This window comes from Seriola aureovittata, chromosome 24 (genome assembly GCF_021018895.1).
Source record: "Seriola aureovittata isolate HTS-2021-v1 ecotype China chromosome 24, ASM2101889v1, whole genome shotgun sequence".
NCBI lineage: Eukaryota > Metazoa > Chordata > Actinopteri > Carangiformes > Carangidae > Seriola > Seriola aureovittata.
The window spans coordinates 5,268,314-5,293,711 of NC_079387.1; the positions used below are offsets into that span (position 1 = coordinate 5,268,314).

General features: G+C 38.6%; 1 protein-coding gene across 5 annotated transcripts; it reads left to right on the top strand.

Moving 5' to 3' along the window:
- Positions 1-1,721: 1,721 nt before the first annotated feature.
- arhgef7b (Rho guanine nucleotide exchange factor (GEF) 7b) lies at positions 1,722-25,328 on the top strand. 5 transcript variants are annotated; one of them, XR_008826762.1, is made up of 27 exons: positions 1,722-2,157; positions 3,503-3,586; positions 6,955-7,039; positions 7,415-7,539; positions 7,671-7,875; positions 9,688-9,779; positions 11,572-11,666; positions 11,868-11,963; positions 12,795-12,917; positions 13,169-13,307; positions 13,515-13,574; positions 13,673-13,819; positions 14,000-14,086; positions 14,173-14,251; positions 14,993-15,129; positions 15,216-15,440; positions 15,656-15,749; positions 16,329-16,418; positions 16,911-17,069; positions 17,752-17,848; positions 18,120-18,174; positions 18,674-19,045; positions 22,841-22,961; positions 23,671-23,754; positions 24,158-24,257; positions 24,370-24,394; positions 24,614-25,328. XR_008826762.1 is itself a non-coding variant. In XM_056370400.1 (22 exons), the coding sequence occupies exons 1-22, from the start codon at positions 1,993-1,995 to the stop codon at positions 18,794-18,796; spliced, it is 2,562 nt and encodes an 853-aa protein (XP_056226375.1). In that variant the 5' UTR covers positions 1,722-1,992; the 3' UTR covers positions 18,797-21,391. The 5 variants fall into 5 exon arrangements, 1 of the variants encoding a protein (XP_056226375.1); XR_008826761.1 differs by lacking the exon at positions 24,370-24,394; XR_008826763.1 differs by lacking the exons at positions 22,841-22,961; positions 24,370-24,394.
- Positions 25,329-25,398: the final 70 nt, after the last annotated feature.

The following is a 25,398-nucleotide window of genomic DNA, read 5'->3' on the forward strand; positions in this document are numbered from 1 at the left end:
CCAGCCCTGATGCCTCCATGAAGCAGGCACAGTTCATTGTTAAGCATTTTACTAATTTGATGTGTATAAATAAAGCTGCACTAAAGAAGAATAGAAACATGGTGCAGAGATAGTCTCAAGCCATCAAAGCATTCTGTTTTCGTGAGGGAAAGCCCAGACACCACGGGCACCATCTTGCAGGTCATATTATTAGTCTTTATTATCATTAATATTTATTTTATTATTTTATTTTTTGTTGTTTAATCAGTCAACCATATATATACTGTATATGTCTTAATAAAGTTCTAGAAGCTATAATCTAATGTCTGAATACTCTCTACCGTTTCCTTAACTAGATTTCAAACTTAAACGGATTTGCAAACAAGTCTGTATGTAAATCTGGGCCAATGTACAGATGAATGAACAGGCATGGGTGTTGAAAATGAAATTAACAAACTGGAAACTCTGCCATCAGCAAAACCTATAAACTGAACTGTCCGCCAGAGGGCGTAACAGACCAGTTTAACACTGTTGACAAGAGGCTTTCAGTCAATTAATGAACAATAGCAGGAAGAAATAAACTTAACACAGGAGTTATGGTTCATTGAAAAAAACAGACTAAAGCATCCAGGATGCAGCATCCATATATACATGGTGTTGTAAATGGAGAAGACGATGCTGGATAGGGAAATAGATTTCATTTACATCAACTTTACAGCAACTATTTCAGTCTCTGACTCCATCAGATATAAAGTGCTGTACGGTTTTAATTGGCCTATTATCATCAATGGGACGGTCCTGTGATTGTGCTTCCGTCAAAAGACGTCAAACTCGTCAAAGATAGTTAGAGTTAAAACGGAGGTTATGGTTTTACCTTCAAAGTAAAAGTACTAAATGACTGACGCAGAGAGTGGGCTATTTACAGTGCGACTGGTGGAAGTATTTTGAGTTTTACCTAAATCTATTAAACTGACCAGTGCCTTGAATTAATTTTTGAGAGCACAATATATCGTATTGGCGATTGATACCCTTAATATTGACTATGATATGACTGAAAATGTTGAAATAAATATATAGAAAGCTGCTGTAATGTGATAATGATAGGCCTACCGCGTTTATAACTGTTAAATAAACTGTTCACATACATAGTATACATAGTGTACATAGGCCTACATTTACATCACTGAAGATATTGTTCAAAACGTATATGGCAACATGAATGAATGTGATTTATGATTTATTGTACAATAATATGTAGGTTTTAACAATTGCACACCACGTTCCCTGTGTTTAGCCCACTTTAATTGCATACTGTACTTGAATAATAGACTTTTATTAAAGCCTGTATCCTGTACATAAATATATAATGGACAATAGTTAAACAAACTTTTCATTTATTTCACTTATCATGCAAAATGCAGCTCAAAACGCTTTATAAGACAGAAAAGAAAAGGCCGGGCAATTTAAACAGCTGTTCAATATTAACGTACATTCAATACGACATATAACTACAGATGCCAATGAAGCTAAATCTTATTTCGAATATTGTTTTATTGTGCACTAAAAGCTTGACATACGATCGTCAAGCATAGGTCTTTAATTTGAAAGTTGACAGAGGAAGTCGTATTCTACAATATCTAATTGACACTGGCGCTGTTGCTACTTTGTGCACAAGCAAAGGTGATGCAGACATCCGCTCTGAGAGAGAGAGAGAGAGAGAGAGAGAGAGAGAGAGAGAGAGAGAGAGAGAGAGGGAGCAGTGAGGGACAATACGAAGCAGTTAAAGGAAGGAACCCCTTTTATTTCTCATTTCCACATCTATTTTTTCTATTTTGGAATAACAGCTGCACGATCCAACCAGAGTGCGTTGATTGTAATGGTCAAACAAGGCGGGGCTGACCCTCCTGTCTCATTTAGGACGCACCACAAGTAGGATAACGCAGACACTCCAGAGTGCTGCTGCCGCCGCCGCTGCTGCTGCTGTTGTTGTTTTATAACATTAGAAATTCAGGCATGAATTCCGCCGAACAGACGGTAACGTGGCTCATAACGCTGGGAGTCCTGGAGTCTCCCAAGAAAAGCATCTCGGACCCAGAGGCTTTCCTCCAGGCGTCCCTGCAGGATGGCGCGGTGCTGTGCAGGCTGCTGGAGCGACTCAGACCCGGGACAGTGGACAAAGTAAGTGGATGGAGGGCTCGAGCACTATGGAAGAAAAACAATACAACCTAAGATTAAAATATATACAATAGGCTATATAAAACACGAAAAACAACACAAAAGCAAAATAGACTACATCAATAGGCTAGAGGACTAGTACAAAATAGAAAAAACTGCCTTAACACAGTTACCATACATTATTCATAAGAAAATATTCAGAGATTTGTTTTTCACTTTGCCTATAAAGTGTTTTTTTTTTCTAAAGTCAAAAGGGATACGTTCTTTTAGACACATGTAGCCTAAATACTGGGAGTACTATTCTTACAACAGCAATTATTCATTGAAACAGGATGCTGTAGCTTTTTTGTTTTTCTTGTACAGGTTATCCTATAGTGCCCTTTGATTTTTCCTTTTTTTCTGTCCATAACTGCATATACTAGAAATACTGTAATACAACTACTTATAGTGAATGTAGACCAATTCAACAATTCAACAGTGTGTGTTTACTAGTACTACAGTGCAAATTATCTACTACTTTATTGTATAAACCTACTCATAGTTAATGCTGAGTCTCTAGTAGGCTTTTTTACATGTCAGTAATTTGAATGTAAAATTTGCATCACACACACACACACACACACACACACACACACACACACACACACACACACACACACACACACACACACAATGGACTATGAACCTGCGAACGTCATATCCTCCTTTGGCTTATCCAACTTCCCAGGAAGATTGTAGATCTGTGTCAGGTTAGCCTCAGTTAGCTGCAACTCAACACAGAGTGAGGCAATCTGTCTTTCAAAGTAAAGGCGTAAAACCCTCCAGTAGCCATGGCTCACCTCTTATTTTATTTATTTTACAAACTCTAGAAATAGCTTTGCCACAGCTAGTACAGATCATAGCCCACACTTTTGTGGAGGCATCAGACTTCTTTTCTTCTGTAAATAATATGTAGTTTTATTTTCTTTATGCGGTTTATCAAGATATTATAACAAAACTAAGACAAGACTGAAAACCTTAAGAAATAGAGACACTAACCTACAACTAATAGGTATCTAGTAGCTGCAAAAAGAGAATGGTATATGTAATTTTTTACCTAAAGGAACATATTAAACACGAAATGTATGAAAACCGAAACCAATTAATGTTTTAGTTTGAAAGCCAAAACCGGAAGTTTGACTCCTTACTCAAGCTAATTTGACACTAATAAGCAGCAAGTGACAAGTGCACCAGCAACGCCTGGAATAAGATTGTTTCCATGCGGAAAACCTTTAAACACCTTCGTTGACAGTTAATTAATATTTCAAGTCAGTGTTTGAAGCTAATTTTGCGACTTTTTGTTTTGTAGTTTTTCCAGGAACCGAGGAGCGACAGCGAGTATCAGAGGAACATTGCTGAGTTTGTTAAAGGCTGCGGGGCTTTCGGTGTGGAGGTGAGTTACCAGATTAAAAATGTATTTACTAATGCACTTCCACAGCATTTAGGCCAGGAAGCACATTACCCCAGACGTCCAGTAACCTATTTATCGTTTAAACCATCTTTTACAACTTGTGTATCCTACTGTTTATCAGTGACGTCTTTATCCTGTTTATATTGTTTAACTGTTACTCCTGTTGAAGCAGTTACAGAGACTGTGCTGTGGACCAGCCTGGAAAAGTTACCTTTAAATATGGCTGTGGTAAAGGAAATTCTTTATGGATATTCCTTTGTATTGAATTATAAAAGTATTAATAACGTGTCTGAATTTAGTTGTTTTGATCAGTTAAACGTATGTTTCGTAATGACTCAAGCATCTAAACACAGTGATACCCCCAATGGGTGTTAAATGATTAACTCTATTAACTTATAACTAATGGCTCTATTTGCCGCCAGAAATGTCAGAAATCCATTATAATCACTATAAATGTTAGTAAGTGTATTTATAGAAGACTATTAATCATTCAAGTCTGCATCTGTAAACTTTAATAAGTTACCTGTGGTCCAGGTAAATGGTCCAGTGATGTTTCAGAACCTGGCAACCCAAAAGTTATTTTCAGTAAATGATTTGTTGTCTATTACTGTAATAAAGCCATTAGTTAAACCCATACATAGATAATGTTTTAAGAGAAAGTGGTGCTACTTTCTGTAATAATGAAGTGGAATGTTATTAAAGGAGTAAATAGGAGGGTAAAGGCAGGCACACTGATAACAGTCATACGGACAGTGACACTTCCAATCTGCTCTTCTTAGTTGCTGTTTCCAAAAGATCTTTTTAAAGCTATAGTGTTTAATGTATTATTGCTGCTTGAGGGTGAGTTATCGTTCCTTTGTAGTTATGGAAACAAGAGGCAGAGATAAATGTGGATACACGGTTTTGGAATAGATCAACATATTGGGTAACATGTGCATGCATGTTGTTGTTATTGGTGATGATGACGATTATAGGCATAGGAGAGTTTCATGACGTTCTCAATGGTCTTGCAGAAGCGTTTCTACTCTGTGATGAAATCTCTGTGGAAAGCCATAAATATTTCTGCAGAAACTGTCAAATATAAAGTTGGAAATATTGAAATTGATACAAAATATTAGGCTGTTGGCGTTTCAAATGATCAGTATTGTTATCAGAGTGCAAAAGCACATATTAGGGTGCGTGTGTGTTTGCGCAACACTGGGTTAAACCAGGTTATATCCTGTCCCACAGTGGGAATGAGGAGAGGGTTAGTGTGGTACAAAATGACACCACACACACACACACACACACACACACACACACACACACTCAGACTATTGATCTTAGCCATGTTTTTCCATGGCCACAGCATCATAATGGAAAAGAGAAGATTATGCAACACAAGTCCTTGGCTGCAGATATATAACAAGGTTTTGCTCTAGACTTGGAAAATGATCTTGACGGGGAGAATGGTCTTTATAAAAAACCTTGAATCCATGGTAAAGGAGAAATGGAAAGAGAATGAAAGGATGAAATGGAGAAGGACAGAAGGGTGGGCTGATGTAATGCAACACACCAGGCAGCCAGTGGATTTTCCAATCAGGTTGATTAGATGCATGTCAGCCATGTTGCTGGAAGCCAAGGCCTCCATTACCAGCAGTCTCACTGACATCAGCGTAGTAATTCTCCCAGACAGTCATTGGACAAGCAGGGGAAGAGCCAGACTGCCTGTCCAATAGAGGAGGATTACAGAGTGCCAGTGTGAGTGTGGATGAATTTGGACTCCACGATTAACCAGAGCTGCACAATTAATCAGATAAAAGTCGCGGTCATAAATTTGGCTTCTGCTATTAATTAAGCCTAATCGGATGGGATATTGATTCCGTGCATTTAGTGTGCCTTCTCTGCAGCATTAATTCAAGCGCTCCCTATTATCAGGTAAGCTGTTTGACCAATCACAGGCGTTTGTTTTAAGCATGCTGTGTGTATGTAGTCTCTGCGTCCCACAGCTGTAGGCAAGAGTATTTTCACTACGGATGCAACCTGCAAAATGAAACTAACTGCATTTAATATGTGGTGATGAACATTTTTAATTTGGTTACATGCTATATTAATACCAATTTAAAGGGTTTAATCATAGATTTATGTTGCACAATGCAAAAACATAAAATGTGCAAGTGCAGTAAAACTAATTTATTTATAAAGATGAACAAATAATGTTCATGATAGACATCCTACATGTTGTTCTTAGTGTTTAAGTATTAATCAAATATATTGATCTGGAAATGAACCCTAGAACCAGTAGGGAGCACTAGTTACAGTAAATGCCTAAAATGTGTGCAAATGCAACAGTAACACTGACGTATTTCTACTGCAGGAGTGGATAGAAAGCCTCATACTGTACCTTGGCCAAATGCCAGTTGGAGAGGTGAAAGTGTGTATTAACTGTTGGGTCCATACTGCTTGGACTACGAATCAGCCTGTGTATATAAATCAGACTGAGAGGAAGACTTCATTAAACAACATTGTTTTTTTGTCTTTAAATTAAAGAGAACTTAACGTGAAGAAATGTAGAATTAGGATACTTCTTGCCATTTTCATCATGAGATAGTTTTACTGTAAATTAAAATGTTAAAGTACCACGTCAGAGTATTTATGCTTTGATTTTCACGCCCCAGATTGCTCCACCTTCACGCCTTGGGAGTGTAGAAGTCCGTCAGTGTGTGTAGTATACACAAGATTAGGGGCTTCAGAGGTATTTTGATTATAGCAGTGTGTGTGTGTGTGTGTGTGTGTGTGTGTGTGTGTGTGTGTGTGTGTGTGTGTGTGTGTGTGTGTGTGTGTGTGTGTGTGTGTGTGTGTGTGTGTGTGTGTGTGTGTGTGTGTGTGCATGTGCATGTGCGTGTGTGTGTGTGATGGGCAGATTACAAGGGGGAGCTCAGACTTTGAGTAATCCTGCTCCAGACTGCAGTTGGAGCAAAGATGTAAACCCCCACTAAACTCAGTGTTCCTTCATTTTTAGGTTGACGTAGCTAAATAAGAAGAGGGTATGGTAAATGCCAAAGCCATAATTTTTAAAAGTATGATTTTTCTTGTTGGATACATTCAGTTCCAGTGTGTTTTAGAAAACACAGCCTTTTTTTTGATCACCAACTGGAGGCCATAGGTCCCTTCCTTTCTATTTACCACCACATGCCTGTGTGAGATATGTGCATGGAAATGTCAGGAAGACAGCTTTGTGTCCTTGCTAATGTCACACCCTATAAATTTATTATGAACGTGTGTTGTCTCTCCTGCCTCAAAGCCCCTCAATGCTTTATTACTGGTCTAAAATGTATTTCATATTCTTTATTCGGTTTTCTCTTCTTTAGGCTTTTGAGGTCAATGACCTCCTGCAGGGACTGAACTTCTCCAAGGTGCTAAACTCCTTGGTTGCCCTCAGCAAAGCTACTGAAGGCAAGTGTGTGTGTGTGTGTGTGTGTGTGTGTGTGTGTGTGTGTGTGTGTGTGTGTGTGTGTGTGTGTGTGTGTGTGTGTGTGTTATGTTTGCAGTGTTTTTATCTTGTAATTTATTCCTTTTTGTCCTGTTTGGATGTGTGCTCTTGAAATGAATATTTCTTTTCATACTATTATTGGAACTACTTCTTTAGTGTAACTATAAGTATCATATGGAAAGCATAAATATAATATACCGTTTACATTATATGTAGAATGATTATATTTTGATAAAAGCTCTTTAGGGTGTTGTTAGTATTAATTTATTAGTATATCTTTACAAGGATTTCTAATGAGTTTTAACACGACCACTGATTGAAGGATTGTGTACTTGCAGATTTAGGTGTTTCTGGAGACAGTGTGTGTGTGCCGCACTCCGCAACACTGAGGATCAAGTCATTTGATTCTCTGAACACTCAGAGTCGCTCCTCTAAACTGCTGCAGCCTCAGTACCGCAGCCTGGTGAGTTACCATGACAACGACAGTAACAGAAGTCACATGTAATGACAGTAAACAAACACTGAGAGGGGTTAACTGTTATTACCCTACCTCTGAAGTCCTGCTCTTGTGTTTCTTATTCTCCTCGCTCCCAGGACATGTCGGAGGGAAGCGGGTGTGGCCATATGCTGGTCAAGGCGCGCTTTGCCTTTGAGCAGACCAATGAGGATGAACTCTCTTTCTCCAAGGGTGACATCATCAGTGTGAGCAGGCAGGAGGAGGGGGGCTGGTGGGAAGGCTCGATCAACGGCAAGACTGGGTGGTTCCCCAGCAACTATGTACGGGAGCTGAAAGGAAGCGGTGGGTGACGCTCTCGTTGCTTCAGATGATGTGCATCATTCATTTCCCCAGTCATTTATCAGAGCAGTGGGGAGACAATGAGCTGGTTTCTTATCATAGCTTTGGTCAAAGTTGATGGTTTGGTTAAATATACTGCATGTAAGTAGTTTTAATTGCAGTTTTAATTTAAACTGCAGTAAAATAAACATTTACTTTCTTGTGGTGAGGATTAAAACATATACTATTGTACATCAAACATTAGACCCAAACCGTTTAATAGAAATTTAGATTTTAGAAGATTTTCCCAAAGCAATGACACAGACCAACTACACACACAGATCCGCTGAAACAAACTGACTTCCTGCAGTCCTGCTCTTACTGATAATAACCTACTGACCTCTTTTAGTTGTAATATGATTTCTTAATGAAGTAGACTGGCCAAGTCGTCCTTGAAACATACTGCATCTGAGCTCAAATTTGTGTGTAGCATTTATCTTTGTTCGTTAGTTTGGATCAGAAATTTCCCACATGCGTAACCCTGTTTTAATTGAAGTGACCTGTTCCCTAATCTTGCAAATGAAGAAAACTTTAAGCACTAAATTCAGAGATGTAATCCCACTGATTTCTTTTTATAATGGCTGAAATTTAGTGTGAGGATACAGTGAGATAAGATTAAGGCATTTTTTTTCACCAGAAATGTAAAACAATAGGACTGTTTGTACTTGGTATAAAGACCTGAGTAACATATTTACTGAACTGTCAGTATCTGCAGGGTTTTTCTCTTGGGTTTACATAAATTGAGAAAAGCTGGGTCACCATGCAGTACTGAACTCTGAGCACTGAGTTCATGAGGCTGTTGACTGCTGCCCCCTGTGTTTGTAAGAGTCATGCCCCTGCAGGCGGCTTGACTGTGTTGGTTAGTTGTGTTGCTTTCTGAGGAGGGGAATGCAGGGAAGGAAGGAAGCTCCACATGCACACAATTGCAGGAAGTTCCAGAGCTGCTGTATAGAAAGAAACTTCCTGACTTGAAGCTTACAGCGAAAAAACAAGGACCATGATAACAACGTACTGAGGAATGGCAGGAGATTCATATGGCCATGGGGAGTTGTTTGATGAGTGAGATAACAGGCTTGCACAGGAGAGATGCAAACTAATGCTGGCTGTGATTATTTGTTAAGTAAACAGTGATGAATTGGAGGCTCCACATCCCTGTTATCTCGGTTTATTGACATGAATCATTGTTATTGAGACTGAGCCTTTGTGTTATGAAGAAGACACCGTACACCAATTATAGAATTATATCTATTATTGTATAGCAGTCCTTGGTTACTACTGTTACTCCTGTTTTAAGAACCTTTTTGCTGAACCTCCAGGACTAAGATCTGTATCTTTCATAGCATGCTAATTATCTCAGATTCAAATTTACATAGCTCTTTACTTTCTCCGGCCAGTCAGATGTCTTTAAGATGTGCATTCAGCTGCAGAGTATCTAGAAAATAGTCATTACTCTTTTGGCTTTACACTGTAATGTCTCCACAGTGAACTGAAGGGTTTGACAGTAACCAGGACAGTAAAATGACATGACATTGTCGAGTCAGTCATCGGTTGTCCTACATACTGTAATGCCCGCAACGTTGCCCTGCAGTGGGGAAATCCAAAAAGAGACATTTTTTTCTGTGTCCTTTTGTTGAATGTTGTTGTGAACATTGTATAATAGTTATAGTTATATGTAACAGATGTGCATTTAATTGAAATTACTTGGTTTTGTTCTAGTTTTTACTTGCAGCTGGTTTTTGTGTATAGACCATTAAAATGTCCTTTCTCTGTTTTTAGATAAGACATCAGACAAGCCAAAGTCTGGGACTTTAAAAAGTCCACCCAAAGGTTTTGATACTACTATCATCAGTAAGACCTACTACAATGTGGTGAGCATCATATTCTAACCTGTTTGTGTCTGCATGTGTGTTTGTGTGTGTGTGTGTGTTAAAACTGTGCTTACGATGCTTAAATATTCAAATAAACAATGAAAGAGGAAGGAAATGTCACTATTTTTAGAACAGAGGTTTAGTTTAGACTTTTGCCTTTTTGTGGCAAAGGAAACAAAATGATGTCTTCTGTGTTTGCTCTCTGTCTCTCCTGTTTCAGCTTTCAGTTAGACTGCAGGAGTGAACTGAGTAAATGGATGTTTGTCACATGTGTGTCTGCTCTTGTGGACTGTTAAAATCAATAATTTTTCATCCACTTAATGATTGTGTAGCTGTGTCTGCGTGCTCATAAGCATGTGTGATTTGTGGAGCCTGCGTGGCACCCCTGCATGTGTCATCTGTGTGTATGTGTGTGTGTGTGTGTGTGTGAGAGTGCAGCAGATGTAATGTAGGTTATTTCTTCCATTTCAGTGGTTTCTGGGGCAGCCTTGCCCCAGGGTTAGCTCCCGCTGCTGTGTGTGTATGCAAGAGTGTTGTGTATGTGTTTTAATAATGCAACAAGCTGCGCAGACTCTCTTGACAGTCTATCTTTGGTTGAGGTACCTGAGTCTCTCTCATACACACACAAACAAACACACACAGACCCTGCCTGAAGTCAAAGTTGTTCCCAGACAGAAATGCAAAAGAAAAAGAAGGTTTTTGTGCGTCTTCTAAAAGAGCCTCTCAAAGCTTTAGAACAGATGTTTGTATTAGGACATAGGCTTTAAGGTTTTTTTCTTTGTGTGTGTGTGTGTGTGTTTGTGGTCTCATGCTTTTGTTTCAAAAAAGTTAAACAATACCAGCATTTTCACAGTGTTCTTGTTGCCATCCTGTCTGCATCTTTTTACAAATTGATTTTTACATTCAGTTTTTTTTTTTACCTTGTTTTATTGCTTCAGTTGCAGTGAAATTTTTATTGTCTCCTGACCCGAAGGAGGACACAGCAACATGTGTGACTAAAATGCCACAATTCATTAGCAGAAACCTCATTCCTAAGAGGTTTCTGATTCTGGATATGGAGAGATTAGCCAATTAGCTTGTGGAGTCAGACCCGTTGAAAGCTACTCAAGCCAGTGTTGCAGCTCCCACATGGTCTGATATCTCTCTCCATTAGCTCTTTACAAAATGCTCTCCCACTTTATAAAACAACCTGCTCATAGAATCATATTTTGACCTGCCTGGATGTTGTGTTTGTGTCCTACCCGCAAAAAATGTCCTCATAGTGACATCAACAGAAAACAGGTTGTTGTCACATAAATGGCTGACATCTAAATGGTCAATTAATGACTTTAAATCAGGCTAATACTGATAACCAACCTAATGTCATTTCTGTGTCAGACCAACAGGCCAAAATCCAAAGATATTCAGTTTGCAGTGGCATTAAACAGAGAAAAACAACAAATCCTCACATAGAAGAAGCTTTAATCGGACGATCTTCTGGAATTTTTGCTTAAAAGTAATAGTCTCTGTCTTCCCTGTAATTAGTACCTAACACATCATTCCTTTTAGGATCTGTCCTATGAATTTACAGTTAAAATCACTTCCTACCAAGGGAAATATAGGAAAATATGGGACTTATAATATAAGGTGTTACTGACTGATGCAGTATTTGTTATGGGAATTGGGATTTTTACGGGCAAAAGCATATAGTATTGCCATTTTTAAATGTCTCTCATATCTTTTTCTATTACCCCTTCATTATATCTGTAAAAGTGAAATGTGTGTGTGTTTTTGTGGGTCATGTCTCTGTCAGGTCCTACAGAACATCCTGGAAGCAGAGAACGAATATTCAAGGGAGCTACAGAGTCTCCTGGGCTCATACCTGCGCTCACTTCACCCCACAGACAGGTAGAGTTATTTTTACTTCACTTTTTGTTGTGTTATTCAACAGAGTTGGGTTCTAGAGTTAGTGGTACATACACTAGTAATCTACAGCAATATCAATACAACCTATCCAATTATCACACTCATACCTGTGTACTGATCAGTCAGGATTACCCCGAGAGCACATTGTAATTATGAATGATGGCCCTCTCCTCTGTTTTGCAGACTCAGCGTTGTGGACATCGGTCACATTCAAGGAAATCTGGAGGAGATCTCAACCTTCCAGCAGATTTTGGTCCAGTCCTTAGAGGAGCACACTAAGTCAGTATATCCTTGTTTTTTGTCTGCTACAGATGTACTAACTATACCTAGCTGAAATAAGGCTTTTCTGTAATGCATTGTTGTCATCTCATATGGGAAGCTGTCAGATGCAGTTACTGTATTGATACAGTAGTGTTTTCACCATGAAACGGTAGCAACAGGTTTTTCTTGCACTAGTAGACTGCGACACTCCAAGTACTCTGTGCCTCTGTATAGGTTCTGTATCTGGTTCCAGCTCTTGTTTCAGAACACTGTGTAGCCTTTCAATTCTAACTTCTTTATTAAGTTCTTTTTGATTGCTTTTAATTTCATCCCCAGGTAGCAATAAAAAGTCTTAAAGACTCTTTAACTAGGATGCACAAATCCCTGATGAACTGCTTTTGCTAACATCCTGTTTAACTAACAAAGCAGACTGATGCCCGGTCCATCAGTTGGCCTCAGTGAAGGGTGATGAAGGCAGTCAGTGTAACAACAGAGACATCTAGTGGTAGATTGAGGTGTCTGCCACATTCAGTTCATATTTGAGTTCATGTTTGTCAGACTTTTTGTCATAAAAGGTGATTAATAAACACAGAAACAGTCCAAATATTGATTGTTTGGTATTGATAATTTTATATTATTCCCTAAATTAAGATGGTCTTAATGCCTTTATGTAAATGTTGTTTACCAGCCAGAAATTTCCTCAGTATTACATTCATTATACACATCCTGAATCCCAGAGCACCAGCTGATGCCCCATAATTATCATCTATTTAATCTTTACCTGACCGTGTGATTAAATGCCAGCACTGGCAGTAGCAAGTCTAACATTGTCAACTCATTTCTGTGCAGACTCCCAGAGAACCAGCAGAGGATCGGGGGGTTCTTCTTGAGTCTCATGCCCCAAATAAAAATCATCTATGTGGCCTACTGCTCCAACCACCCGTCTGCTGTCAATGTACTCACACAACACAGGTACCGTCAGAGACACAGTGTGTGTATGTATGCAAACAAGAAGACAAAGGTTTCTGCTCAACAGAGAAAAGAAAAATGTGTGTGTTTGTCCCAAAACAATGTGAATATATTCGGTGTGTGTGTGTGTGTGTGTGTGTGTGTGTGTGTGTGTGTGTGTGTGTGTGTGTGTGTGTGTGTGTGTGTGTGTGGTGTGTGTGTGTGTGTGTGTGTGTGTGTGTGTGTGTGTGTGTGTGTGTGTGTGTGTGTCACAGTGAGGAGCTGGGGGAGTACATGGAGTCAAAGGGGGCATCCACTCCAGGGATCCTGACTCTGACCACTAGTCTGAGTAAACCCTTCACCAGACTGGAGAGATACCCAACACTGCTAAAAGAACTGGACAGACACATGGAGGTAAGGCTTAATCTGTTTGCTTTTCTGTTTTTGACCTGCACAGATACAGACAACATTAAATATCATTCGTAACATAACAATGACTGGAGTGAAGCGAGCTACATTTTTTTCTGAGCAAGAAATTTATCTGAATCTCCATGCATGCAAAAAAATCTATTCAATGTGTTTCCATCTTTTATTTATTTCTTTTATTTGTCTTTGTCTTAGGACCAACACCCTGACAGAGCTGATCTCCACGCTTCCATGACGGCCTTCAAAACCCTTGCAGTAAGACACGCTTACACTGATCATCGATTATCAACATTCATCATCTCACAGAGAGTTTGTGAAGACATGTGCCTTTGTGTGCCTCTGTGTGTCTTCAGACCCAGTGTCAGGAGGTGAGGAAGAAGAAGGACCTGGAGTTGCAGATTTTAACAGAGCCAATCAGAAACTGGGAGGGAGATGACATCAGAACCCTCGGCCCTGTGCTGCACATGTCCCAGGCCACAGTCCACACACAGAACTGTCAGGTACCTATCAACATAAACAATGACACCATCATTATCTGTATGAAATAAAAGCCCTGTTTTTCAAACTAGTCATATCTCAGTTGTTTGTAAGAGAACCGACCCACATTATAAGTGGTTGATTGATCTGACCTGCCATTTAAACTAGAAGAGTTTTGGTTAACTAGTTACTTTGTCTTTCAGGAGTCAAATGAACGCTACCTCGTCCTCTTCCCTCATACACTGCTCATGCTGTCTGCCAGCCTGAGAATGAGTGGATTCATCTATCAAGTAAGTTTTAAATGAGATGAAAATTCAATGATGCTGTCTGTATGTTCTTCAACTAACCCTGTGTATTTGTCGGTGTGTCTCTGTAGGGGAGGATGCCATTATCAGGAATGCTCATCTCCAGAATAGAGGACGGAGAAAACCTGAGGAATGCTTTTGAAATATCCGGTCAGTCCTCTCTCTCATTTAACTAGTAGACCTTTCTGATTTCAGCTGAACTCCTTTATAAAAAAATCCCACATGATTTTAGCGTTTTAACATATCAGTTGAATAAGAGGAATTGAGAATCTGTTGATTCTTGCCAAATCGTGTTCCTGTTTCCTGGGAAAAATACCTGTCGGATCCTGGAATTTTTAGCATGTGTGCACCAATGGATAGTGTATTTTAAGAGGAATAATTATTATCACATAATATAAAGAAATATGAAAAAAGTAAAATCTGAAAATCTGAATAAATGTAATTCTATGAAGAATATTCCTAGGAATCCTGGGAAATGATACAAAATCTAAAACAAAAAAGCAACCAAAAAAGCAATTACTAAAGTAAGACAAACACCTATAAACTTATACAACCCTTTAAAAAGACAACATGACATCAGATCACATCAGCAGTATCACTCAGCAATCATACAGAGAGAAATCATCAAAGCAGAGAGTCACAAATACTAATTTCAATATCATTTTGTTGTGTTCAGTGGTGTTTCCACAGTCAGAGAAGCTCCCCACTAACTAATTTCAAGCTAGACCACTAGAAATGTATGCCCTTTGTCTGTGTGTTGTTCAGAGGAATTATGGGAAATGTAGGAAGCCACTAGCTCACTCTAAGTAGTGTTGTAGTGTTTATATGTGTGACCTATGCCTGCCACATAAACATATTTGTTTGTGTGTATGTGTGTGCGTTGCCGTACAGGTGGCCAGTGTGAGCGGATGCAGGTGGCGTGTAACAGTCAGCACGAGCTACAGGACTGGCTAGACCTTCTCACCAAACACACGCACACTCCGCCCGCACACACACACTCACACAAGCATCAGTCCGTCTGTCACACAGTGAGTCTCCATGTTTTGTGAAGAATAAATCAATTAGCCAGTTTGCCACCTGCTCCTCTCTTTAACCTCTCCTCTCCTCCGCCCAGCTGCCCTCTCACCCAGTCACTCCTGCCAGACACTCCGAGTCACGTGGAGTCAGCAGCGGACACACCTACCACACCCTTCCCCATCCCTCCTCATATGGGACGGCACACAATAGCAGCCCAATGTGGGGGCCCCTGGAGCCACCGAGTACCCCCAAACCCTGGAGCCTGAGCTGCCTTCGCCCTGCGCCTCCACTCCGGCCCTCCGCGGCTCTCTGCTACAAGGAGGTGCTGTTCACTGACATACAAAAATGAGTCAAGTTTATACTTCGGCTTTATGATATACAATATGTTTCTCAAAGCAGGAGTCATTTCACTTTCATTCACTTGAAATTACACAATGAAATTATGGCGATCAAAGCTTTATATGTTTCCCGAGTCCTGTTAAACTGGGATTAGAATAACATTCCTACTGTAAACATTTCAATCCCTTTTTTTTGTAGGATATGAGTAAAAGTCCTAAGAACATGAAGAAGCTGCTCCCTAAGAGGAAGCCAGAGAGGAAACCTTCAGAGGAGGACTTCACTGCCAGAAAGAGTAAGTACACAACTGAGCAACTGAAATAAAGAAAGCATAGTTAAGGAAGAATTTGCCTTTAGATTTCTTTGACAGTGTTTAATAATGATAATATATAATGATAATAATTTTAAATAAATGCAACACGCTGCACATGTATCTCTGTTGCTTTTACATGGGTTTTCATTTCTTTAAAGTTTATCTAAAAGGGATGAATGTCAGAATGTTAAATCAAAAATAATATGCCAATGCTATTCTGAACCAAAAGCAGCGACCGTTGAATAGTAAACACAGGGCCAGTTCATTAGCAAAAATAAGCCAGCCACAGATACTCTGTGTTTCATTTGTTTATTAATCGTGATTCTTGTCGTGGCCCAAAAATTCTGTCTGATTTAATACATTTTCATCAAATTTAACAATTAAAAAGATGTAGAATAATTACAAAATAAACTGATGATTTATATCCACAGTAGAAACACAGGCTGCACTGTTGGAAATAACTTTTTGTTTCCAATATGGCTGCCAGAGGGTGTGTAGTTGAAGGTCCTGTTCACAGTATTTAGAGACTTGAACTCCCTCTGTTCTGCCCTGGTGTCTCAGGTACAGCAGCTCTGGAGGAGGATGCTCAGATACTGAAAGTGATTGAGGCTTACTGTACCAGCGCCAAGACACGACAGACTCTCAACTCCAGTGAGTCTGCACACACAGATCAGTACATTCATATGTAAACACAGCATGAACACAGTATCATGACACATATGCTCACACACTGCTAGATGTGTGTTATATCTAACACTGTTTGTTCTCTGCTTTCATCTCTAACAATGTTTTTCTCTTTCCTCTCTTTTTATGTCTTTCCTTCATTCCTCTGCTTTCTCCATCCTCCAATTGTTGTTGTTTTCATTAACTGCTTGTTTGGTTTTATCCCTATTTTTTCCTTGTCTTATTTCCTTAAATTCAACATGTTTTATCCCACACAAACTATTTCCTTTTATTTCTGGTTGGTCTGGTTTATGGTTCACATTTATGTTTTAAAATATTTCCCCCACACCTACAATATGGTTTTTGTTCCAAACCCTAAACCCTTTTATCTAAAACGGTTTGTCCTCCTCCCATCATCTCCCTGACATTCAATTTGGTTTGTTCCACACCCCATCCACTGCTGGTTACTTTATGACACAGCCTGGCAAGGGACTGACCTCATGCACAACCATGTGCTTGCTGACACCAGCCTCACCATCGCTGGTGTCCCCGGCAACCTGCCATGTTCTGACCAATCAGAGGACTCGGATTATGACAGTATCTGGACCGCCCATAGTTACAGGACTGCCTCGTTTTCTCGTAAGATATCGGTGTCGCAAACCACAGACACACTGCTGAACCAGCTGGCTTACAACTAGAGACAGATGTGTGTGTGTATATATATGTATGTATATTTATATATATATATATATATATATATATCGACCCAGACCTTTCACCTGCTGTGTGTATGTGTGTGTGTTTCTTCGTACGTGCATGTATAGGAGCTGTGTTTGTGTATGAGCCTGTGTAGATTTCCATCATTGTAGCTTCAGCAAGCATATACACCATTTTACTGTATAGTATGTTTAAAGGTGGGTGTGTACTTCACTGTATGCAAACAAAATAAGCAGATGGACAAATTACAGGAGTCAAAGTACTTACTAGTCATTTAATCAGCAGCTTCCACACTGGGTGTTCCTCTGACACACTCATTTAGGGCTACAACTAACAATTATGTTTATTATCGACTAATTTACAGATTATTTTATTAACTGACATTGTTTGTTTTACGTGAGCAAATTGTGACATCATCTGGTGGTTGCTTGTTTGTACTTTGTAAGCCACCCCATCAATATTCAAGCCCCTCTGTAATTCCATGTTCAACACTTGGAATGACATAGTATGTTTGTGTACATGTACCCATGTTTGTGTTTGTCCATTTGTCATTCTGTGTGTGATGCACAGTTGATAACTTGGACTATTGTCTTTGCTCAATCAGGCTCCAGCAGGAAAGATGTTCACATGTTGTTCCCAGAAGAGGAGAAAATTATCGTGGAGGAAACCAGGAGCAACGGACAGACTGTGGTGGAGGAGAGGTGAGAGATGACGCTGCAAACGCAGATAATTCAGGCTCTGAAAGCGGTTGCTGTGGGAACAAGGAGTTGCTGAAAATAGAAGAGCACAACATCATAACATATGAACACACTAAACCAGGGGCAGCATGTATTCAGGGGTTTCCAAGTGATCAAGTGGAACATATCAAACTGTTTTATGAAAAAACAGTAAGAAAAGAAAGTGGTCTATCAGATGTCAAGTTTTCCTGTATCAGGCTTTCCACAGTAAAGCAGAGCTGTTCTGTTGCTGCAGGAGTCTGGTGGACACTGTGTACAGTCTCAAGGACGAGGTCCAGGAGCTCAAACAGGTGAGTCTGCAGTTTAATTTATTACTAACCTGAACTTGTCATTAGTTCAAACTGAGGTCCAAGAACCGCTGTGTCTCAGTTCTGAATGGCAACTGATTCCAAAGTCAGATGTATGTAGCTATTTAGCCACACACGTTAAAATTTGTGGAATTCAAAAGGATTAAGACCAACCTCTCCTCCTTTACCAGAGTTGCCAAACTGTGAATTCCTTCACATGAGCATTTGGATGGCCGAGCAAAGGATTATTTTAGATTATACCTAGATTGTTAAGTGGTTAAACTGGAGACAGGTGTTGGTGTTAAGCGGTCATTGTTGTGTTTTTGGACTGAATTTTACATGGATTGAGTGGTAAACACATTTTGAAGTTTTGAGTTTCCCTATTGGATGCTCCTGTCCTCATTTGGCCACATATTGTATCACCAATCAAGCTAAATAGTCCAAACAAAAAATAATCTTATATCACTCATCTTATATTGTATCACTTCCTGTCTTCCTCCAGGACAATAAGAGGATGAAGAGGACGCTGGAGGAGGAGCAGCGAGCGAGGAAAGAGCTGGAGAGGATCATCAGGAGAGTTCTGAAGAACATGAACGACCCAACCTGGGATGAGACTAACCTCTGAGATCGATATGTGTCTAAACATCATGGACAAGACTGGTTTTTGACTTTTAAATGACCAAATGACCTTTGACATTTGTTTAATGGACAGAAGCTGCCAACACTTCATCATGCTTCAACTTAACCTCACCATTTCCACTTGCTTTGACTTTCACAGTTACCTGTGTACCAAACTCTGGACCAAGAGAAAATGCCTGCTGGCCATCAGCAAAGCCATCCATCAGACTGTAAAGCTGTGAAGCCATATTAGCTGGTAGGCATAATGACATCACTTCCTGTCATGCTCCTTTACTTTTTCTAACAGCCTTTGGAGCATTGACAAAAGAATCACTTTTTCTCATTTACTTGTGTATTTATCTTTCATTCCTTGTGCTTATTTGCATTAAGTATAAAATTCCGCTATTGCCAGGACAGTATGTTATTGACTGGCCTTTTGTGGTTTATATATTTCAGAGAGATATCAGATCAGTATGTGAATAAAATCCCTCATTGAAACTTGAAATAGACAGTTTTTTCCACACTCCGCAGCAATTTTGTCTCAATTTCAAATGTTAAACAAACATATTATTATTATAGAATTATAATTTATGATAGATGATAAACAGACTCTAATAAACTATAAAGTTGGTTTATTTGTTATATCAAATACATTTTGAACTGAACCTAAATTTTACCAGCACTTATAAGTGACAGGATGAGATGAAAGTTCTGTGTAATGTGAAAGAATTGATTGAACTGTAGATGATATTATGTGAGCTTATCAAATCAAAATGAAGCTGGAGGGAAATTTTCTCAGGAATCAACCATCAGGGAGTTTCAGCTTTCAGCTTCGGCTCAACATTCATTTCAAATTTCAAGTTCGAAGCAATATTTAAAGGTGGACCACATGTTTGAGCCAAACAAGCTCGAAGAAATGAAAAGGTGGTTTGTGCTGAACATAACTGAGACAGGCTTATGAATACGCCAAAAGTTTCAGCAACCTTATGAATGACAAAACAAGCTCTCTATTTCACTGTGTCAATTTGAGGCAGAGAGAGAGAGGAAGTTTACTAGGCCAACAAACTGTTTAATGTTATACATCCACCCAAAGCTGCAGTTAGATTTACGCAAGTAACAAATGCAGCATCGCTGCCAGTTCATAGTTATTTAGTAAAAACTATGCAGAATCTTGTTTACCAGCAGTATGTTTTATATTCTTCCCAAATGTCCTTTTTTTTAACTCTTGGATAAGAGTTTTGAAGTGTTTTGGAATTTTTATGTTGAGAAATCAGCAGCCAAATGTGCAAGTATCACCTCTGAAAGTCCTTGCCCTGTTCAACACTTCACAAAATTTGAGAAATCACCTAATTAGATTATGAGCTGTTGATCACGCATCAAAGCCGGTGGCCTGGAAAGTGCAGTGTTTAATATCTGGACCTTTTTCTTCCGTGTCAAAGCCTCTTGAAATGTAGTGTCTGAACCAGGAAATTTAAATGATAAAATTTGAGTTAAGAAACGACATGGGAGCTGATGGCAAGACCACCAATACCATTACTGCCTTTTAAGTTACAAATTCAGGATTTTGAGTTTCCTGTACCTTTTTAAGATTAAGTAAATCTGTGTAAATATACTGTCACCACTTTTTGCTCCAGATGTCATTATTATGATGAAAAAACAAGACCTGTTCAAAGTATAAGCTGCGATACAGTCAAATACATTAGAAACTCTTCATATAATACAACTGCCCAGAATGTATGGAAATGTTAAATGATGCTCACTTTATAAATCAGCAGTAACATAAAGTAAACAAAAAAAATGAAATGTCATCAGGTACAATATCAACACTAAACAACGTTTTGAGTTTATAATAAATTTTTATTATAATATGCATTGTTATCATACTGTTAGTAGCTGCAAGATGTTCAGAGTCAGAGGCAAACAGATTGGGTGAACACTTGAGTCAGAACATTTCAACTGCAGTCATTTGATAATGAGGCGTTGAATTTCATAGGAAGAGGCCACTATGTCAGAGAAATGATCGACAGACACCATCACAGTCTTTAGCTCACTGCTTTTCGCTTGAAGACCAAAGTCCAAGCAATATAATACTGGAAAATGTTAATGTTTTTGTATGATTTTTACAATGTCAATATGCAACTTACTTTAAAATGATTTCTTATTTTTATATTTGTGATTGTGCTTTTATTCTTAACAGCTGGTTTTGATTTGTAAGACTTTTTATTTCCTACTTGACCTGGCTGATAACACTGAAGATGATTTGTGCAGGAAAGCGGCATGATTCTCATGAGCGTCAGTAGACGTGCCATGGGGTGGAATACAGTTATTTTGCTAAAGCTTTTTTCTTAAAGACTCCACCTACAAATTAACTTTAAATTAACTTTACTGAAATTAGAACTACACTAATGTAAGCTATGTAATACAGTATGTCAATTATTGACTCTAAAGTATGTATTTAACTGAAGTGACTGACGTAAATTTATTGTGTGTTCAAATGACAGTGATGAAGATGATAACAGTTGTTAATATGACAAGAATCATCCCCCTCTATTTATTTCATCCATTTGTTTGTCTGAATAAAATGTTGAATCAAACTGTTGAACCTCATGTCTCTAGTCGATCTATATTTCTGTGCAGGTAAAAGACTAGTTGTACCAACATTCAGTGACATTTATGAAAAGTAGTAGTTGCAAATAACACTTTATTGTTGATTGAGTTAATTCAAGTGACTTAATACACTGCTAACTTGAGAATTTCCCCCAGGATCTATAAAGTCTTATGTTTTCTTGTGTGAACCTATAATAGTATATGATTATTTGTTTGTTGATCATATTTTGTGTTATTAATCAGATAAGTAACTAGTACATAAAGTTATCAAATTAATATACAGGAGTAAAAATTACAATACTTGCCTCTGAATTGATGCAAATTATAAGTATAGTAGAAAAAGTATTCAAGCAAAGTAGAAGCAGCTAAAATTTGTACTTAAGTAATGTACTTCATTCAGTGTACTAAGTTAAATGCTAACAGTAGCTGTCTGAAGACTCCCTTGGTGATTTTCAGGATGTGGATTTGACTCTTAGGAGAGTCAGTCAATTTTGAAGTCTAACATCCAAAGTGAAGACATATAGGCTCTGGAAAACAAGCATCTGGCCAAATGGCTCAAGCTGTTAGAAGACTGCCCAGAAGGGCTGATGACATTGGTTAGATTCTTAGCAGTGTCAGTCAATTTTGAAGTGCAAATCGAAAGGGAAGACTCAAAGACTATAAGAAACAACAGTCAATAGCTCAGGCTGTTACACAACTGGCTGTAAGGTCTCAAGATGTGTGTTCGATTCTTCTTCTCTCAAAAGCTCTAAGAAGCAGGAGTCAAATGGCTAGCCAAATATCTCAGGCTTAAGAGGGTTAGCGGGCTTTATCTCTGACCGAACAGCTTAAGGGTTTAGAGTGCTACTCTAGAGAGTGAGTGGTTGTGAGTTCAAATCTCATTTGATCTTAGTATGTTTCAGAACAACACCCAGAGGAAAGTTTGAAAAAGAGGTGCTTTTTACCTCTGACTGAGCAGCTTAAGGGGTTAGAAGGATACTCTAAAGACTGAGAGGTTGTGAGTTCAACTCTCATTTGATCTTACTACTTTTAAGAACAACACCCAGAGGACAGAGTGAAAAGCTTTAAGAAAGATTTCTCATTGTGTCTGGCTTGATGGCTCAAAGGGTTAGATACCTGCACAGGAATTTTGAAGACATGGGTTCAAGCCCAGGCGGGTCCGACAGTAAGGTGGGAATTTAAAAGACTTGTTCGAATCCAGTCACTGTCAGTCTCCGGATCCCCACAGGGATGGGTAACCACCCATCTTACAATCCTCAGAGAAAGACACTAACACCTTCAGCTACTACTCCATAAACAATGAAATTATCTTTTCAAAGTTTTCAGTCTTTCCTCAGTGTCCGCCCTCAAAGTTCATATGATTGGCTGACATTTCAACATACAACCTGTACAACTGCTGTCTCAGGCAGCAACCAAACACCCCTCTGTTCTCTACCCTGCTTAGTACGATCCGGGTTCCCCTTTGTATAAATCACATTGGATTCTCCCACGTCCTGCTTGACAGTCTGACCTTTCACCTTGGCTTGGAGGGAGCATGGATGGGAGCACATGCTACAAACATTTGGGTAACTTCACTTCAATTAAATATCACTAAACAACTATCAAAATAAGTAACATTTAATGTCTTTGTGTAGCTCTTCCATTAACTTCCAAGTCATGTCAAAGGAAATCACAACTTAGTACTCTCAAATTCAAAATAACCAAATTATTCACACTTAGATAATTTAGCAAGCCCAGTTCACCCCACATGCTCAAGCTTATCTGTTGACTTTCAAACATCTTAACTCATGATATCCTTCATAGGAAATGTAGAGAGCTCCTTTTCATGGATGTTTTATGTGCATTCTAACTAATAATCATGTTAATAAACAAAATAAATATTTTTATCCAAACATAAAATTATTCAAATTTTTAACTTAAATTATTAAATGAACTTAAATTGTATGACTATCTCTAATGGCAGCTACAACCCTCTTTAAATTTAGTCTGTCAGTCTGTAGTTCAGTCTGTCAATTACAAAAACAAACTATTACTCGTGTCCACTTATCATTTTTACCATTCACAACTGCAATTCAAAATCGCATCTTGCACTTTTATCTTATCACCACCAGATCACGCCAAATCACCACCAATCACCTGTATGGAAACACGACTCAACCGTTTCAATATTTAACAATAAAACACACTCTAAGGCTCATTTTTTACATTGATCACTGCAGCTCAAACATTTACAACACCTCAAAACACTCACATTTGCTTTATTTCTTCTTACAGGTGGAGACGGCCGTTTATCAACATCACGCTCAACTGCGTCAGGACCATGAAAGCAGGAGGAGCTGGATGACTGTCTGCAGAGCGGTAAGAGGATTTCTTTTATCTTCACATATTTTACTCTTACACAGACACAAGGTGCTCACTTTTCAATTTTGTGGCTTACACTCTTACAACAGTAGAGAGAGACTTCATTTGGGAAAAAATACATGCATTTTCATCTCAATTTAGAGTACCCTCCAAGCCCTAAAAAACATATAAACCACCACCTGTAATTTCACATCATAGACATCACTTCTTCCTCTCAATAAAACTCACACTTCCCCAAATCTACCACAACTCTTCTTAGCCAAATTTCACTTGGCTTTGGTATTATTCTTTGGAATTAATCATCAAAACTCTTACTAGTTAGTAAAAATATCATTTGGGCATCATCATTCATAGGAGTGTCATATGTAACCCTTCTATCCATCTTCATTTTTTACATAAGGATCATGGCTCAATCAGCAGGCCTCAGCTCTGACCACCTCCTGTCATGTCACTTTTGCTCAACTGTCTGGACCCTCTGGACCACCTGGACAACACATCACGTAGGTGACATTTTTACAAACTTCATATCAATTCATCTGCAGTCAATCCTATATTTACAATCTTTACATTTATACTCTATATTCTTGCTCTTTGGTTACATGCCTCTTTTAGACTAAGTCTTTTTGCTGCTGCAACGGTATGTCACCATTTTCTTCTGCTGTACTGCCTTTAAATCCATATTAAATTTTAAATTACATTCAATTACAAAAACTCATCACACAATAGTCTTCATTTTTATTCAAGTCAGCATATCTTACTTCTCAATTCATTTTCATTTCATAGATTCTGCTAATTTACTATTACACACAAAAACTCTAAAAGATTATACCACTAATCCTCTTCTCTATAAATGCAGCTGGAACCCTCCACTTCCTCTTTGGCAGTCGGCCCTTCCACCTCCAACTGACTGGACTGGACCGGACCGGACCACACTGGACCGGACTGAACGCCAACACACATTTAACATGTCAGGGCAGATTTTCATTGTTAACATGTTATTTATATGTGTAAAGTACATTCTTTTCTTTGCTAAAGAAAATTCATGCTTCAACTAAACTACTATTCTAGCTTAGTAACACCTGTTTGTGATTCTTCAGTAGTGGGAACTTCAAAGATACACTTGTGTTTGAACAAATTTAAAATGTCATGCAGTAAGAAGTAGGTAGCTGAACAATAGCAATACAAAGAAGGCGTTTAGATCAGACTTGAACTTGAGTTATCCTTGACTTGGCACTTGTAAATCCCTGATATATGGTAATAAATAATAATAATAATTCAAATGTCATGCAGTAACAAGCTGCTTTAAATTTGCAAACACATACAACAGAATCCTCCTACTCAACTACTTAATCTTATGTAGCAGTATATTTGTTCAAACACAAGTGTATCTTTGAAGTTCCCACTACTGAAGAATCACAAACAGGTGTAACTAAGCTAGAATGGTAGTTAAGTTGAAGTATGAATTTTATTTAGCAAACAAAAAAATATACTTTACACATAACATGTTAAACACAAAATCTAATCAATGTGGTGATATGTTAAGCACTGATCAAAATAAAAAGTGAAGTGTGTTATGTCTCCCTGCTTCTTTTCCTTACACCTCACTTACTCCTCCCACCTCACTTACTCCACCCACCCCAC

What these genes read in the sequence shown, in the direction of transcription:
- arhgef7b (XM_056370400.1), top strand. Translation starts at nt 1,993, where the DNA reads ATGAATTCCGCCGAACAGACGGTAACGTGGCTCATAACGCTGGGAGTC. An exon ending in GCGGGGCTTTCGGTGTGGAG is followed by an intron (nt 3,587 to 6,954) that starts GTGAGTTACCAG and finishes TCTCTTCTTTAG; the next exon opens with GCTTTTGAGGTCAATGACCT. An exon ending in TGAGTGGATTCATCTATCAA is followed by an intron (nt 14,087 to 14,172) that starts GTAAGTTTTAAA and finishes GTGTCTCTGTAG; the next exon opens with GGGAGGATGCCATTATCAGG.